This window comes from Caretta caretta, chromosome 20 (genome assembly GCF_965140235.1).
Source record: "Caretta caretta isolate rCarCar2 chromosome 20, rCarCar1.hap1, whole genome shotgun sequence".
Classification (NCBI taxonomy): Eukaryota; Metazoa; Chordata; order Testudines; family Cheloniidae; genus Caretta; species Caretta caretta.
Window position 1 is genome coordinate 4,880,148 of NC_134225.1, and position 18,375 is coordinate 4,898,522.

The following is an 18,375-nucleotide window of genomic DNA, read 5'->3' on the forward strand; positions in this document are numbered from 1 at the left end:
TGCACAAATGACCACACAAGGTGCACAGCTAGGGAAGAGAAGGCTCATTAAGATAATTAAGTAACACTCCCAGTAGTGCCTCTTCCTTTGTTTCCACTGCTTATAGGATGAAATTTGCGAAGATGCCTAAGGGAGTAAAATCCCACCCTTACATTTTCTGGTTACAGTTTATCTTAAAGTTCCCGTGACAAGGGTGAAAGTGCTGCAGAGTGGAAAGGGTTAACCCTGCAGCTAGTCAGCATTCTTCTCTTGAAACTTGTTGACAGAAAATTGGGTTTTCGGCTCAGTGTAATTTTCAGGGAAAATGTCTGCTTTTCTTGAACACGTCGGATTTTTTTGTTAGGAAAATGAAAGCCGAAGATTTCAGCTGGCAACTGATTTTTGGGATGGTGTCGGCTCAGAATGGTAATTTGGGTGTTTGGGTTATTCGATGAAAGGCATGGAGTTACCCCAGGGCAGCGACATAGCATAGGGCCACTGTAGACCACCGTATGCTGATCACCTGATGCTTACCTCTTCTGTTCATTCCCTCTGGGGCAGACAGGATACTGGGCTAGATGGACCTTTGGTCTGACCCGGTCTGGCCGTTCTTATCTTATGTTATGCTGCCCCTGCTGTACAGCCTTCAGCACTGAGGTCTTGTTGGGGTGGAGTGTGATGGGTGAAGCTTTGGTCTCACCCTGAACATTCCAGCTGTCCAGTTGAATTCATCTGTGTAGCTGAATTCATCTGTCTTCATTCAAACTCTGTTGTTTCTAATTTCCCTCCAGATGATCGATCATGTTAATAACAATCGCTCCTAACGCAGCAGGCCACAGAGCTGGGGCCCCTGAATGGGGGGCTCCGACCCTGGCTTGTGAAGTCCCCGCTGAATCCCTCCTTGCGTTACAGGGGTGGGGCTGAGTTGGGTCTGGGAGTGGGGGCTCCATCCATTGAGCTGTGGGGTCCATGACCCCCTGCCTGTGTCACAGAGCTGGGTCTGAGTTGGGGGGTCTGTGTGGGGGTTGCACCCCGTTGCGGTGAAGTTCCTGATTCCCTCCCTATGCCATAGACCCGGGTTTGAACTGGGTGCGTGAGTGGGGGCCATGAGGTTCATGATCCCCTCCCTGCGTCACAGAGCCGGGGCTGGGATGACACTGGAAGTGAGCCGCACCATGGCGCATTTCACTCCTCAGTCTCACATTATAGAGCTTGTCTCTGGCCTTCCTTTGAGCCCGGAGCAGCTCAGGGGCAAAGCAGAGCCTTTCACTCCAAAGCCGTCCGTCCCTCTGCCAACAGGGCAGGTGGAGACGGCATGTGCGACTGGCAGGGCCGCTGGTTTTGGCTGGACGTATTCCTGGGGAGGTTTCATCACATGACATAATCCTTCATTAAAGATTAATCTTTAATGCCTAGAGACGCCAGGACAATCCTGGAGGGCTGGTCACCCTAGCGACGGTGTTGCAGTGCCTTGGGGAATTACTCCCCCCCCCCCCTCCCCGGGCTGCGATTGGCTCTGATGTGATGTAGCAGAGAAAGAGATGCTGCAGGAAGAGCATCCCTTCTGCATCCTTCCACTCCCCCCCCCCCCCAGCTCCATCCTGGCACTTGCTGGGTGGATTTTGTCCTGGCACGTGATTGCATCCTCCCCCCTTTTTGCCTGGCTTCCTTCCCCCGTCCTGTGGAGTGGAAATGGTACAGTCCTTTCTCCAGCAGACTGGTAGCTCGGTGGATGTTGCTGGAACGTAAGAGCATCAGCACAGGCTGGCTGGACTGCAGCGAGCAAACCTATCACCAGGCGGGCACAAGAGAGGCAAGAGGCGTTCTCTCTCTGCTGCTCCTAGAGCTCTGCACAAGGGTTGGTGCCCAACTGTCGGTGTCCCAAGCAGGAGAGCATCATCCGTGAGGCACGATGACCCAAGGGAAGGTAGGTCGGGACCCAAACACCAGGCTAACCTTTCTACCCCCAAACTTTGCAAAGGGGGAATGGGACTCTTTCGGCCCAGGGAATAAAAATCGTAGCGTTGAGATGGAGCCGAGACCTGGGCGTCCTTGCACTGCCCTGCTGCATCGTGCATGAGTCGGGGGCCTATAACAGAAGGGATCCGGCAGGGAAATGGAGTGGAGGGTTATATCACCGGGAGGTTATAGGGTGAGTGTCCCGATACAGTCTGTATTTGTGCATAGCCCCATGGTATCCTGCCCGTGCCAAGTTGAGATCCATCCTGGCGCTTTGTGAAGGTTATTTTTTCTGTACCACCAGCAGGTTGGCTAAAAAGGAGAAGGTATAACCCCTCGTCCCCTGGCATGTAATTAATGGAATGGGGGTGGGGGGAAGGGGGTTGTGCTTTCCCACCCTCCGTCGAGAAATCAGTTGCCATGGCAATGCAGCATCCTCTGGTTACCACATATATATATATATATATAATCTTGGATACTTCTGGGCTGCAGGATTCTCTCTGGCTGAGTTTTAGTTCTGAGCCCACACGGACATGATGTGCTGTCACTGTATGTACCAGATCAGTGGCTGCCTAGATGTAGATGGTGGCCAGCTACCCCGCTGTCTGTGCTGCAGCCCCATATGAGCTGGTTACATAACCCCCGGCCGATATGTATCCAGAGGTTACATAACCAGCAAGAGGTCTGTCCTGGGACAGCGAGATATGTTTTCTTTCTGGGTCACTATGGCAAGGATGCTCCTTGATTGGCAGGGGGAGAGTCAGAGCCAGTATTCTGCATGTGGTCGGTACCATATGCTCTCTCTGATGGGATGCAGTGGGAGTCTGAATACAGGAGAGGGTAGATGCTGGGGTGGGTACCAGCTCCTTAGACAAGAAATCATTGCATGAAAAGACCATTTTGCAAGGACTCTGTTCCTCTTCCTCACCTTCCGTGGGCTTTTCCCCCATTTGAATGAGGTCATCTCATCCTGGCTCATGTGGCGTTGATGCAATGTCTGCCATTGGTTGATGAGGGACAGTTGTCATCTCTGATCGGTTTATACTGGTTTTGCCAGCTGGCGATTGGTTCTTGTTGTGCTGTGACGGATTTATAGTGGCTTTTTCTAGCCAATGATTGGCATTGGTTGAGTTCACCTGTCCCGTCATTGGTGCGGTCTGAGTTGAGATTGCCAGTGACTGGTGCACGTTGAGATGACACAACCAGTGATTAGTTGATATTGGGTTTATCTAGTTGTTGGCTGGTGCATATGGAGCAAGCTTAGCCTGCGATTGGTGCGTAGTGAGCTGGTGTAGTCTTTGAGTGGTGTTTGTGGATACAAAGCAAACTGTGGGGCTGGCATGTAATGGGCTGGTACCATCTGTAGCTGCTTTGCCCTGTATTGTGCTCATTGTCTCTCTCTATACAGGTACATATCCTCTCTATGTGGGTACATTTTTGGCTCTTTTATAATTTTGGGATTGTTTATGAGCCCAAGCCTTCTTCCCTTAAAGTCAATGACAAGCTATCGTTGATTTCAGTTATCCTATTCAAGGATATTATTTCAGTAACTAGGATGGCGAAAGATTTCTTTTAAAAATAATAGCAATCATACTCATAATAATACCTACTTATATAGCACTTTTCAATCCCAGATTTCAGAAGGCTTTGTGAACTCGGTGAGTACCATTATCCCCGTTTACAGATGGGGAAACTCAAGCACACAAGAGGGGATGTGACTTGCCCAAGGTCACCCAGCAGGTCAGAGCTAAAAATAGACCCGTGTTCTCCTGGGTTCCAGCCCAGTGCTCTGTCTGCTAGGCTAGAATGCTTCCTATGCTGGGCCACGTCAGGGGTGGTGCAGGAATATTTAATCCTGACCCAGCACAGAAGTTATGGGCTTGATGCAGGAATTACTAGGTGCAATTCTCTAGCCCAGGCAATGCGGGAGGTCAGAACGGATGAACATAATGGTTCTCTCTGGCCTTCAAATCTATTATTTAAATGGTAGTTTCAAAGAAACTGCTGATGAAAGTGGATCTGCTTTATGTCCAATTGTATGGGCCCCATTTGAGAACAGAAACAGAAAGTTCCTGGAGTGCTGGCTTAGAGACTGATGACAGTGGACAAAAAACACCTAAGGGCTGATCTACAAATATATTTAAGGTGCCTAACTCCCATTGAAAGTCACTTTTGAAAATCCCACAAGGCAGCTATCTGCATCTTTAGGTGTCTAAATGCCTTTGTCAAGTCTGGCCCTAGGTGACTTTCAATAGGACGTAGGTTCCTAAATTACTGAGATGTTTCTGAAAATTTTACTCAGTGTAAAGTATGGAGGCCAGAATTTTCAAAACTGTCAAGTAGAGCTGGTTGATTTTTTCTTCTCTAAACCTTTTCCTTGTGGAGGGGAGGGAGGATATATATTTTTTTTTTTGCCCAAATGAAATTTTTCATGGGTAAAAAAAAAAAAGGGGGTCGTGGTGATGGGAATGGTGGTTTCTTTTTCTTTGTCGAAAAAGTGAACTTTTTTGTAGGAAATGCAGGGAAAAAAATCAATTAAAAAAAATGTCCCGTGGTCATTAATTCACATTTGGCATCCAGTGCTAGTGCCTAGTGATTTTAGGTGCCCACCATGAGATGCCCTAAGGCAGTGAGACTCAGACTGAGGCTTGGGAGCCGCAAGTGGCTCTTTAATGTGTCTCCTGTGGCACTTTCCAGCACATGATATTAAAATACTGTGTGATTTAATTATTAACCAATCTAAGTTATTAACCAATCAGGATGCTTTTACTATGTTATTAACCAATTGTAGTTGATAAAATAATAATACGTGGTCAGTCATTTAGCTGTGAGAATAATAAATATATATAGTATATGAAGCAATGAATTCACACGACTATGGCTCTTTTGGGTAATGTTGATCGCTAATTTGGCTCCTGAACCCCCGAGGCCTGATTATCACTGCTCTAAGGGTTCTGATGGACAGAAGACTCTCCCTCAGTCATTTCCACTGGCTGTGCCTCCTCTCACGCTCCGTTGCTTATAATTTATTATCCTCTGTCTCCTCCCCAACTGATTTATGTTTTTTTCCTCTCCTCCTTTCCTCTCTTTCTATCCCTGGTTTGCCCTTTCTTCCCTCCATTTCTCTTCTCCCGCTCCCCTCTTCTCTCCTTATATGTCCCTCGTTGGCCCTCTCTTCTCCTCCATTTTGGCCTCTCCCACTCCATATCTGTCCCTCATTGGCTCTCTCTCCTCCTCCATTTTGACCTCCTTCCACCTTCTCTTGGGATGGGGCCTGGCGTGAGGTTCTGTTCACCCTCCACTTTCCAACCCTGAATGTTACTGAGTGTACCGGACTGAATTCACCCAAAGGCAAGATCCAAAGCCCATTGAAGTCGATGGGTGTATTTCCAATGACGTTGATGAGCTTTGGATTAGGCCCAAACCACAGATGAGTTGCCATCTGTGATGTGTCAGCTGATGGTTCCAGCTGTGAGGTTGTTCTTATTCCCTGTCATTCTGTTGTGGCTATTTTAATCCTGATTTCTCTTTGCCACGCAGCTCTCTGTGAATAACAAGCCTCCTAACTCCGAGGGACAGCAGGGACAGGGAGAAAAGAAGGACAATGCAACCGCCCCCTCGGCACCCCCGACGTACGAGGAAGCAACTTCAGGGGAAAGGATGAAAACGGAGGCATTCTCCCCTCCACCGTCTGTGCCCCTCCACCCCAGCTGGGCTTATGTGGATCCCAGTGAGTACTCGCTTGCCCTGCATTGCTGTGAAATTCACTCGGCCAGTTTATTGTCCCTGTTTTACTGATGAGTGAAGCTGAGATGCAGAGACTTGGCCAAGATCACAGAGCAAGTCAGTGGCAGAGCCAGAAATAGAATCCGGGAGTCCTGAACCCCAGGCCTCTGCTCGAATCAGTAGACTCCACTCCGTCTCGGAGCAGGGGATAGAATCTAAGAGTCCTGATTGCCACTCCCCTGCTCTAACCACTAGACCCTACTGCAGGGGTGGCCAGCCAGTGGCTCCGGAGCCACATGCGGCTCTTCAGCGGTTAATATGCGGCTCCTTGTCTGGGCCCCGACTCCGGGGCTGGAGCTACAAGCGACAAATTTCCAGTGTGCCAGGGGGTGCTCACCGCTCAACCCCTGGCTCTGCCACAGGCCCTGCCCCCACTCCACCCCTTCCCACGCCCTCCCCTGAGCCGGCCGTGCCCTCGCTCCTCCCCGCTCCTCCCCAGAGCCTCCTGCACGCCACAAAACAGCTGATCGGGAGGTGCGGGGAGGGAGGGGGAGGCGCTGATCGGCAGGGCTACCGGTGGCGGCTGGGAGTGAGGGTGGGGGCTGCTGCTGACGTGTTACTGTGGCTCTTTGGCAATGTACATTGGTAAATTCTGGCTCTTTCTCAAGCTCAGGTTGGCCACCCCTGCCCTACCCCCTCTCAGAGTGGGGGACAGAACTGACTGTACAGCCCCTGGCAGGGCTGATTTCTTAGTAAGCGAATAGCTGGTTGTGTTATAGTGAATCTCGGGTCTTGTCTTTGGTGGCTGCATCTGACTCCTGGCTTGTTTGGGTTGAATTTCCAGGGGTGTGTGTATGTATGGGGATTATTTCTGTTACATCCTGTAACTGCATCAGTAGGGCTCCGATGACAGTAAAGGTGCGTCCATGGAGACCTCCTGCTGCAGGGAAGCACAGGGCTACTAAGTCGCTGGGCTGTTTATCTGGAGCTCCCTGGTGACACTTGCACCTTGACTGCCTCTGAATCTTTCTCCCTCATCCCCTTCTGCCTCGGTGAACATGTCCGTAACAGAGAGGCGATAAATAACCTGTAATTGCGAGTTACAAGGTTATAAATACACTGGGGGATTGCTTTGATCTATCGACTCCAGACCCATGCAGTTTATGAGCCTGGCAGGATTCCCACGCTGCAGTTGTGTGCCCAGTTGTACGTGCCATCATATGGAGTCCCCCCCACATAGCCTCACCCTGGCAGCTCCCTTGCTGGCCACCACTTTCCTATTATTCCAGGTCCCTTTCCTCTTTCTCTGATCTCTCTGACCCCAGCCTGGCTGCAAGCTGGGGGATCCGATCCCTGGGCTGTGTGTGTGTGTGACGTTGCATTGTGTTGCATTGACAGGTACTGTGTGACGTACGAAGTACCTAGAGGCAAACCTAAAGGCACTGAGTGGCGCACAAAGATGCGTCTTGGTTTATTTTGGCGTGGCAGGCCAAACATTACCTGCCCTGCCCTTGAATAGGCAAGAGCACTGGGTTCCCCTTATTAGCAGAGTGGCCAGATCCTGAGGCTCTCACACAGGTTAAATTCTCATTGACTTTGAGTGTTTGCCTTGGTAAGCAGTGAGTTAATGGGCAAAGCAGGGAAAGAAGTGGCAGCATCTGGGAAGCAAGGAGGGAACAGCACGGGCTCCGGCTTGTACTTTCCCCTGAGGGTGCTCAACACCCACTCCGCCCCAGGTCCCGCCCCCACTCCACCCCTTCCCCCAGGCCCCCACCCCTGCCCTGCCTCTTCCCACCCCCGCTCCACCCTGGCCCCACCCCACCTCTTCTCCACCTCTTCCTGCCCCCTCCCCCGAGAGAACCCCCTTCCCGCTCCTCCCCCTCCCTCCCAGCACCTCTTGCACATTGCGGAAGAGCTGATCACGGCAGGCAGGAGGCGCTGGGGGGAGGGGGGGGGGAGTTGATCTGTGGGGCGGCCGGTGGATGGGAGGCGCTGCGGGGGTGGGAGTGAGCTGGTTGCCAGTGGGTGCTGGACCACCCGCGGAGTTGGCGCCTGTGGTGAGCAGGCTTAAATGGCAGGATGGCCTCGTGCAGGGGTGGTAAATTATTTTTTTGTCGAGGTCCAAATTTCTTGGTCAGGGTATAGTCAAGGTCCAGGCTCCAGAGAAAATAATAATAAAAAAAATAACAATAATGATAACAAGTAAATAAAAAGTTTTCCGGGTCTGTTCAAAAGTGTCTGGTGGTCCAGATTTGACCTGCAGTCTGCCTACCCCTGGCCTATTGTTTAGGGTGTGAGCTAAGGATCTGGGTCAAGTCCCTGCTCTGCAACAGCCTTCCTGGGTGACCTTGAGCAAGTCACTGAGCCTGTCCGTGCCTCAGTTTCCCATCTGTACATTGGAGCTCATATAGCACCCTCTGGAGCCGTGTTGGGAAGATAAATGCATTATAGATGGAGAGGGGGGATTTGATAGCAGCCTTCAACTACCTGAAGGGGCGTTCCAAAGAGGATGCAGCTCGGCTGTTCTCAGTGGTGACAGATGACAGAACAAGGAGCAATGGTCTCAAGTTGCAGTGGGGGAGATCTAGGTTGGATATCAGGAAACACTATTTCACTAGGAGGGTGGTGAAGCACTGGAATGGGTTCCCTAGGGAGGTGGTACAATCTCCTTCCTTAGAGGTTTTTAAGGCCCGGCTTGACAAAGCCCTGGCTGGGATGATTTAGTTGGGGTTGGTCCTGCTTTGAGCAGGGGATTGGGACTAGATGACCTCTTGAGGTCTCTTCCAACCCTAATCTTCTATGATTCTACGAGGCGTTCAGATTGCAGGGTAAGAGGAGCTGTATGAGAACCATTGGGAGGTGAGCTTGCAAGTCTGGATGACAGGGCAGGTGGCAGTGAGGGAAAGAAGGAGGAGAGGAGAAGCTCTTTGGGGAGATATGAAGCTGTGGTGCTTGACACTCTTGTGTGAAGGCTGTGGCCAACCCAGCAGAGACAGAACAGGGCTAACCAGGTGAGTCTGTATAGCCTGAGCTGGCAGCTGTAACAGACTCATGTCCTCTCTGGCATGGAGCGGGGGGTGGGCGGGCAGAGCTGGCGCTAGGCATAAGCGACTAAGCAATTGCTGAGGGCCCTGAGCAACTCAAGGGGGGACCCCATCTGCTTTTTTATGTCTTGCGTGTGGGGCCTCCCTCGAGAATATTCCTGCTTAGGGCTCCCAGTGGCGAGTACTGCCTCTGGAACCGGGGGCAGGGCACACATTGACAAGGGGGTTTAAACCTTTGGAACTCACTGTCACAGGGGGTATCCTTGAGACCGGGATTCTAAAATAATAGACCATTCATAACATGTGCACAACATAAGAGAATTACAAGGGTAACAGCACTTCAGGCCGCAGAGCATATGACAACAGCTGTTCTTGAGGGCTCCCTGTGGACCACATGGTATTGCACAAGAGGCTCCGTGCAAGGTGGTGTTTTTCACCTTCCCATGATGCCATGGGCACTAAGCCCACTGGTGGGAGCTGGGATACAGACTAGACAATTAATTGATCTTTAAATATTCATGGTAAATAGGCCCAATGGCCTGTGATAGGATGTTAGAGGGGGTGGGATCTGAGTTACTACAGAGAATTCTTTCCTGGGTATCTGGTTGGTGAATCTTGCCCACATGCTCAGGGTTCAGCTGATCGCCATATTTGGGGTCAGGAAGGAATTTTTCTCCAGGGCAGATTGGAAGAGGCCCTGGGGGTTTTTAGCCTTCCTCTGTAGCATGGGGCACGGGTCACTGGCTGGAGGATTCTCTGCGCCTTGAGGTCTTTAAACCATGATTTGAGGACTTCAATAGCTCAGACATAGGTGAGAGGTTTATTGCAGGAGTGGGTGGGTGAGATTCTGTGGCCTGTGTTGTGCAGGAGGTCAGACTAGACGTTCATAATGGTCCCTTCTCACCTTAATATCTATGAATCTAGATGGTTGACTGGGTTTGGCAAATCCAATCCCTGAGCTTGCTGTGAGTGACATTGGAGGTGCATTGTGTAGCATAGGCTGGTGCTAAGATGTGGTACGTTGGATTATGGAGGGCTGAGTTGAATTTACCCGCACCCTGGGTCTGAGGCCGAGAACAGAAGAGTTACTGGACTTCCAGCAGCGAGGACTGCAGGCTGAGGCATTTGGGAGACAGGGACTCAGGATCCTGGGTTCTATTTCTGGCTATGCCAAATGTTCCCCGTGTGACTTTGAGCAAGATATTTAGGCACCTACGCCCCCCTCTGTGCTTCAGTGTCCTCATTTGTAACCTCCAGATGTTGACACCTGCCTGCAACACGAGGGGACTGTGGAGCTAAATTCAGAATTGCTTGTAAAGATCATGGAGAGCTTTGGATGGGCCGGGCTAGGGAGATGCAATATGGCCTTGGTAATCTCTTGGTAAACACTTCCTTCTCAGTGCCAGCGACTCTCTCCATTTCCCTGGGAGGTGCTAGAGAGGTGCAGTATGCTCTTAATCTCTTGGTAAACACTTCCTTCTCAGCACCAGCCCCTCTCACCAGCTACAAGATTTTTGTCATCTGTCCACACCGTGATTATTATCAACAGTGCCATCGGCTTCCAGTCAACTCACTTATCGTATTTACATCTCAGTGAATTATGTGAGATTGATCAGCCTCTGGCATTCATGGTACTTCTCTATCATCATTGTCTCTGTATGTGCCTGCCTGCCTATGTATCTGTTTAATTATGGTATTTCTCACTCTGTCTACCTGATCTGATGTACAGTATAGGATGGACTAATGGTTTGAGCACAGAGCTGGGAGCCAGAGATGACTGAATTCTAAACTTGACTTGTAGGCCTGTTCTGTGCCTCAGTTTCCCCATTTCGGTTATCCCTGACCCTCTCTCACTAGATGGCATTGCCTAGTGGCTAGAATACTGGACTGAGACTCAGGATGCCCAGGGTCTATTCCTGGCTCTGCCACTGGTCAGCTGGGTGACTCAAACAAGTCACTTCCCCTCCCTCAGTTTCCTCATCTGTAAAATGGGGATAATGATACTGACCTCCTTTGCAAAGTGCTTTGAGATCTAGTGATGATAAGAGCTAAGGATTATTATTCTGCAACAGCATCACTGGTTGCCATGGCTACTGTTACATCACCTCCTGCCCCCTACTGTCAACTCAGTCATCCAGATAGTCCCATGTATCTGAGGATTTCCCTGCTCTGAACCTTCCCATACATCAGGGGTGACATTTGCTGCAGGCCTGGCTCATGTGCACTAAACCTCAGTGATGATCCACGGGGCAGGTTTGGTTTTAGAATCATAGAAGAACCATAGAATCATAGAATATCAGGGTTGGAAGAGACCTCAGGAGGTCATCTAGTCCAACCCCCTGCTCAAAGCAGGACCATCCCCAACTAAATCATCCCAGCGAGGGCTTTGTCAAGCCGGGCCTTAAAAACCTCTAAAGATGGAGATTCCACCACCTCCCTCGGTAACCCATTCCAGTGCTTCACCCCCCTCCTAGTGAAATAGTCTTCCCTGTTTGGGTGTCCTTATAGGCAAAAAGGGCCTCTTAATGAAGAGCTCTCCACGCAGGTGGTTTGGGAAAAGGTGTAGAAGGCAGTAAGGGACCTGGGTTCTCTCTGATCTCGGCTCAGTGCCAACTCACTCCATGACTGTGGGCGAGTCAGTCAGCCTCCCTGTGTGTAACTCACACCAGGGGCAGGGCAGAGGCCCTCCTTGAAAAAGCCGTCTGTGCCTCTAGGATGAAGTTATCTCCAGGGAAATGGGCTGTCACAAGAAGTGAGGCAGGCACCTGTTAATCTCAGGCCATTAGACAGCGCCAGGGGATTGCAGAGCTAGTTTAGCAGAGTGCTGTGGGTGACAGGGCAGATGCATCCATGTGGGAGTATTTAACATTCAGTGAAAGGTGAGGCTTCCGGCCATGGCTGGAAAGTAAGGGTATAATCTGAGGCCTCAGGGTAGCTATTAAAGATCCCATGACATAGTTCACCCCGTGTCTTGGCCACACTTCCAGTTTGGATAACTGGATTCCACTTCTATAAATTCGCCCCAGAAACAGGATTCTGCTCCGCCTCTTGTTTGCTGTTCAAGAGCTGCTGCCCCCCCCCTCCCCCGCCCCAGACACGTTTGAAACTTTCTTTTGATTTCATTAAAAACCAGTTCAAAAGCACGAAAAATGTTTTGACTGGATCGAGACAAACCAGTTTGTTGGATACAAACACATTTTTTCTTTTCGCTTTTCGACTTGCCGAACTTTTTCAAAAAAGGCTCGTTTTCTGTCCGCCCGGACACATTTCCCCGCTCCTCCCCCGACTTTTCAATCCATTCGTCCCCCCCGGCCCCCGTTGTCTACCCCCAAGCCGCAGGATACAGCCCGACGGTCAGGTCCTGGAGCAGCCTTCAAGTGGACCATTGATCTCCTGGCGTGGCAGAACTCGTCTGGGCTCAGTGGCCATTGCAGCCAGTGTTCCGAGGTTAAACGCTCTTCAGCTGAGTTTGTTGAACCAGAACGGGGACACACTTTTTCTTTTCTATTTTTGAGTTGTGGCTTCGTTAATCAACAGCTGCTTTTTTTTTTTTTTTTTTTTTTTATTACAGTGGATTGTGACCGTTTATGTTGTCACATTTGGCAACTCCCAAACTGCTCGCTTAACAGACTTAAAACTTTCCATGCTCAAAGGGGAGGAAGGGGAAGGTTTCCAGAAAGGTATTCCCTTTCTAACAGTTACAGACCGCGGAGAATACAGGGCCCAGTGCTCAGCTCATCAAAGGCCATTTTATGCCTCTCCGGCAATGTAAAGTGGACTCACAGTGGGTTTAAACTACCCCCTGAGAATCTGCTTTTGTGGAGGGCTTCGCCAGCTTAGGAGGTGGGTAGGGAGCCTGGCCAGAGGACACTATGCTGTGACAATTATCTCTTTTTCAGAGCCTATAGGGAGCCATGAGAGGTTAGGGTAGCCCAAAGGCTGCTCTAATATATACTGAGACTGGGCAGAGCCCTGCACAGTCCCAGAATACAGAGTGCAATGGTGGCCTAACGCCCTCTCGCCATGCCCAAGTTCAGGTAAAGATAATTGGGTGGGCAGTGTTCTCCAGGGCTCCCATCTGCGGAGTGGGTCACTGTATGTGCAGGAAATAGCCCGACTTGATTATGTAAAGAGTTGTCACTTTGGATGGGCTAGCACCAGCAGGAGAGTGAATTTGTGTGGGGGGGGTGGAGGGTGAGAAAACCTGGATTTATGCTGGAAATGGCCCACCTGATGATCACTATAGATAAGCTATTACCAGCAGGACAGTGGGGTGGGAGGAGGTATTGTTTCATATTCTCTGTGTATATATAAAGTCTGCTGCAGTTTCCACGGTATGCATCCGATGAAGTGAGCTGTAGCTCACGAGAGCTCATGCTCAAATAAATTGGTTAGTCTCTAAGGTGCCACAAGTACTCCTTTTCTTTTTGCGAATACAGACTAACATGGCTGTTACTCTGCAACCTGTATGACGTAAGCATTTCTGCTCCAGGACTCCCTCCGTGGGCTGAGGCACAAGGGTGTATGGGGCCATTTCTTCTTCTGTGGGACCCCCACCCAAATGTGGTACAAGAGAAGGTGACCTGGGGCTCATCCTTGGGGAGCATGAGGAGTTGCCTCGCTCGGCCTTGAGATCCCCATCCCCACAACACACAGCAGCTGAAATGTCTCCCAGCAGCCAGTTTGTCCAACGTCCTGTTGAAGGGACTCTTTCCTTCTGCTGAGCAAAAGATGCCAGGCAGGCCGGTCATGTCCCACAGCTCCTGGTTGGCACCTGATTTCTCTGCCTCGGGGTGCGTTACAATGGAGAGGGAAGTCAAGCTCCGGAAGGCGACCGGTGGCTCTGCATTAAATCCTGCCCGCCCACACCCTAGCATATGCAGTTGTTGCAGGGGGGCATGCTACTGTTCCGATCCTTTCGGGCCAGGGCAGGGCAGCTCCCAGGAGATCTGCGCCTTTAGTTCTCCTCCTCTGCAGAGTGGCCCTTAACACTGTTGGAGCGTGGACAGCAAAACGCTTGTGCCTCTCAGCTAGGAGCTCCTGGGGAAGAGTCTTTTCTTCTCTTGCCCTTTCTTGATTTGTGTCTCAGGCCAGACATGGACTGAGGTAGGATCTGAGCTCAGGCAGGATTGGGAGGCAGCGGATAATTCGGAGTCAAAGCCACAGGAAGATGTCCTTGATATGGTTGGCTGGGTAGGAAGATCAAGGGCTCAGGAAGACAGGGTCTAAGCTGGGATGCCTAGCAGAAGTATCTCCCTAGGCTGGCGGTCCAATGTGTGTGGGAAATCTTGAGGTTTGTGTGTGGGGGGGTAATCCAGGCCTGCCATAAACTTTAATCCACCCCTGGTTTCAGACAACACCCCAGTGCCCCCTGGGGAAGAGGCAGAGCACAGTTGGGGTGAGGAGCAAAGCTGGGAGGTGTCATCTGATGTGCCTTTCTCTTTCCAGGTGCCAGCCCAAACTACGGCAGTGGAGGGTACCCAGGGGACACGGAGCTACTCACGACCTTCAACTGGGATGACAGAAATGTGCGCAGAGTGTTCGTCAGAAAGGTACCACCTGGGACAGCCTCCCAAGCTTATGTAGGGATGCGCCAAACCCTGGCTGAAGCTAATGGGCCCCAAGAGGAGGCGGGGAGGCGGCAGGGGAGAATGAAGTAAGACACAGCTCCACGGTCCCTGCCAGCGCAATGATGCGCTAGCCTGGTGCAGGGCTTGGATGGCTCAGGCTGGTGAGACCCAGCGAGCGCCGTGCTGCAGGGCCTTAATGCTAATGTCAATCGGGGCACGTTCAGATCTGCGTCTGAGCTGCCTGGCTCAGGCCCACCTCTGCCCACTGTGGAGGGTGAGCCCCGAATGGTTAATTAATGGTGTCCTGTTGGATCCTGGTGATACCGCAGGGCCGTCTCCATCACGCGTTTGGAACACATGTTCTTCAGGAGTATTAGGGCAGCAAAATGGTTCCTGGGCCAGATGGCGTCAATCAGCATAGCTCCATTGAAGTCAATGGATCTGACCCCCAACTGGGGTAAATCTGTGGAGCTCCAGTGAAGTCAATGGGGCCAGATCCCCAGCTGGTGTAAATTGGTGTCGCTCCACTGAAAGCGATGGGCCAGATTGCCAGTCGGTGTAAATCACACAGCCTAATTGATGTCAATGGAGCCACGTACATCACCTGAGGAGCTGACCGAGGATTTCCATCAGCGGAGGCTCCAGCCTCCTTCCATAGGGGAGCATGGGGGCGGAGTCTGCCTCTAGCCGGGTGTGACTGTTGACCCACACTGACAAGATACTGTGGTTTCTCGTTTCAGGTCTATGCCATTCTTATGCTCCAGCTGTCTGTCACAGTCAGCATTGTGGCTCTCTTCACCTTCTGGTAGGTTTCTGAGTTAGCAACAATCCTCAGCTCTGACGTCTTACTTGTGCACATGGGTATCTTTTCCTTGGGTATCGGTCACTCAGGTCCTTGAGTAGTTTTCACTTGGTCATTATCAGTTACTTGGCTACCTGGATAACTTTCCCTTGAGTGCTGTCCGTCACTCAGGTACCTGGAAATCTTTTCCATGGGTATTAACTGGCATTGATACCCGTGTATCATTTTATTGAGCGTTATCTGTCACTCTGATACCTGGATATTTTTCCCTTGAGCATTGTCAAGTCAGCCCCAGATATGCGGGTATCTTTCCCTTGGGGAGTAGCTTATCTATACTCAAGTAAGCAGGTCTCAGGCTCCCTGTAGCTCGGATAACTTAGTGTTTTGGGTGTGCATAGATCAAATTACATTTAGATCTCGTACTAGATCACCGTCACTTGGAAAAGTTCAGCAACTTGACTGTGAAGTGATTGCTGTTCCGTGTCCCGTGAATGACCCCCCCACACTTTTCTTTCTTTTTCTCCTGCAGTGAGCCAGTCAAAGGTTATGTCCAGTCAAACCCAGCCTGGTACTGGGCTTCCTAGTAAGTATCTAATGCCTTTTCCCATTCAGAAATGGTAGAGCCGATTGTGTATGGCTGAGTTTATTTGGAGGCATTTTTAGAGCTTGCTGCTGCATCTGAACACCTACCCCACATGCAGGAGAGGAAATTCACCTTTGAGACGAGAACAAACATGAGCTTGTGAAAAACAAGAAGTGTACACAGGAAACCTCAAAGTAACCTTAGCTGGAGTGTTTGCTGCTTTGCTGAGATGAGTGCAAACAAAACACTTAACGCTATCAAATGTACTGCAGGGCACTTTAAACAAAATATAGTTAGGTCCCACCAGGCAGCCAGTTTTGAAATATCACCGGTGTTGCTGTATTCAGTAGAAGCCAGAGCTGAGAGGATTTTCCAAGCTGCAGGGTGAAATGTTCAAAAGCGCCCAAGTGGCTTAGAAGCCTGACTCCCATTGACTTGAGGTCCTAAGTCACTTAGGCACCATAGACAAGTTTACTCATAATCTATCACTTTTTAAATTGATGAGAAAGACCAGGTGGCAAAATTCCACTGTGCATTCACAAACAGGAGGTCAGACTAGATCAGAGGTGGGCAAACTATGGCCCGCGGACCACATCCGGCCTGCGGGACTGTCCTGCCCAGCCTGTGAGCTCCTGGATGGGGAGGTTCATCCCCGGCCCCTCCCCTGCAGTCCCATGTCCTCACTGCTATTTTTAGTGAGCCAGTTAGGTCAAGCTAGTGTGGGTATGTCTACATTAGCTGCAAAATCACATCCCTGGCCGCTTACATGTGCTTTGCCTGTTGCCATATTGGGGCCAGATCCTCAGTTGGTGTAAATGGAAGTCAAAGCTGCACAGATTTACACCAGCTGAGGTCTATCTTTCTGTCAGCCATTAAAGAATGCAACAAGTATAAAGGAGGAACGGAAAAGTACGTATGAGTCTGGATTGGAATGCACTGGATTCAAGCTCAGATCCCACCCACGGCGCATGCTGACCAGTCATCCGGCCTGAATAATCATGGAGAATGTATCTTTTTAGCTGAGCCCCGAGGTGTTAAAAATATTTGCCCATGTAGCATTTCCTGTGTCCTCTGCAAGGTTAGTGTCTGCATGCTGGCAGTTAATTAAGCAGGTGGAGTGTGAGATGCAAATGGCCATTAACAGGCCACACTGAACCTGTTTCTTGTTAGTTCACACCCAAAACCCAGAGGTGAGAAACTAGCTTAGAGAAAGTTGGAGAAAGACCCAAAATAGCAGCAGAAGGAGGAAGCTGGTGATGATGCAGTGTTCATGCCCTTAAAGGATAACATGTTCTCCTTAGCACTGGGAGCAAGGTTTGGTAGATCTGAGAGAGCCCCTTTTGAGAAGTGTGGATTCAGATCCTGTTCCAGATCTGAGCTTCTAATTAGGACCCATACTTGTTATCAAGGCAGGTTCCCCAGATATCTCTCCAGCTGCCTTTCCATCTCCTGGCCTCCTCATTTGTCCATATTCTTCCCTCGCAATTCAGGGAACATACCTGACGCCAGTCAGTGTTCTTTTGCAACCCCTACTTTGGGGAAAGGATCCTGGATCATGGAACTTCTGTCTTTCCTTTCCTTTCCTTTCCTTTCCTTTCCTTTCCTTTCCTTTCCTTTCCTTTCCTTTCCTTTCCTCCACTCTACTTATCTATTCTTTCTTTTCTTCCTTCCTTCCTTCCATCCTGCCACACATCATGTCTCTCCGCTATCCATTCTATTGATCCTGTTGCTTTATTTATTCCCTCTGGGTCTGATTCCCATATATACTAAGAGCCCGTTACACCGCTCTGGCAGTGGAAAGGGGCCTTACGGTGGTGTGATTGTAAAGTCCACCCTCTTAAAGGTCCGTTTATACTGCCAGAGAGGCAGAATGAGGCCTGAGGGTAATGAGAATCAGGCCCTCTCTCTCTCTCTCTCCCCCTCTGTCTGTGGGAAGCCTCCTTCCACTCTTCCATGATTATTCCAGTCCCCAGCACTTTCTGTGGCTTCTTCCTGCAGGACCAGACCACAGATCTATCAATGGTGCATTTATCAAAGACTGTGAGGTTTGCCTCCCCGTTCACGTTCCTTATTTATTAGACACATGAGTGGCCAGTTTTCTGATTACCATCAAAGCCTTTGGAACCTGCCTTCTCACCTACCGCTGGGTTGCCTGAGGCACTAGGGGTTATCGGTTTATCGTTACAGGATAGCTGTCGACCCTGTGGAAAAACACAGGGCCGTGTGATGCTCTGGGGAGGGATGGAGGATCCTTTTGTTGCTGGGAGAGGGTCAACTCTCTGGAGGTGGTCAATTCTGGAGATGGTCAACTCTCTGGAGGCGATCAGCTCTGGAGATGGTCAACTCTCTGGAGATGTTCGGCTCTGGAGATGGTCAGCTTTGGAGATGGTCAACTCTCTGGCAATTTGGCTGCTTGGTTTGTGGACCAGTTTAAAAGGTTTTGGGCTCTGTGAGGTATTCTCCCCTCAGATTCCTTTTCTTGTTGAATTTATTATTATTATTATTACTTATTTATGTATTATTGTAAAGGAAGGAGAGTCTGGTGGTTGGGGCACTAACTTGGGATTCAGGAGACTTGGGGCTGAGTTCTTGCCCTGCTACAGACTTCCTGTGTGACCTTGAGCACGTCACATAGGCCTAGATCCTCAAAGGTATTTAAGTGCCTAACACTAGGTGCCCAAGTATACCTCTGAGGATTTGGGCCTTCCTCCC

The 18,375-nt window shown here is 50.3% G+C and overlaps 1 protein-coding gene across 2 annotated transcripts in view; it reads left to right on the plus strand.

The window, feature by feature from the left end:
- Positions 1-1,602: 1,602 nt before the first annotated feature.
- FAIM2 (Fas apoptotic inhibitory molecule 2) overlaps positions 1,603-18,375 on the plus strand; it is a 37,810-nt gene continuing 21,037 nt past the window's right edge. Inside the window, exons 1-5 of one of the 2 annotated variants that reach the window (XM_048831905.2) lie at positions 1,603-1,906; positions 5,479-5,668; positions 14,157-14,260; positions 15,019-15,083; positions 15,610-15,663. In XM_048831905.2, the coding sequence (XP_048687862.1) occupies positions 1,892-1,906; positions 5,479-5,668; positions 14,157-14,260; positions 15,019-15,083; positions 15,610-15,663 (428 nt within the window). In that variant the 5' untranslated portion in view covers positions 1,603-1,891. The remainder of the gene's footprint in view (positions 1,907-5,478; positions 5,669-14,156; positions 14,261-15,018; positions 15,084-15,609; positions 15,664-18,375) is intronic. The other variant, XM_048831907.2, reaches the window with a different exon arrangement.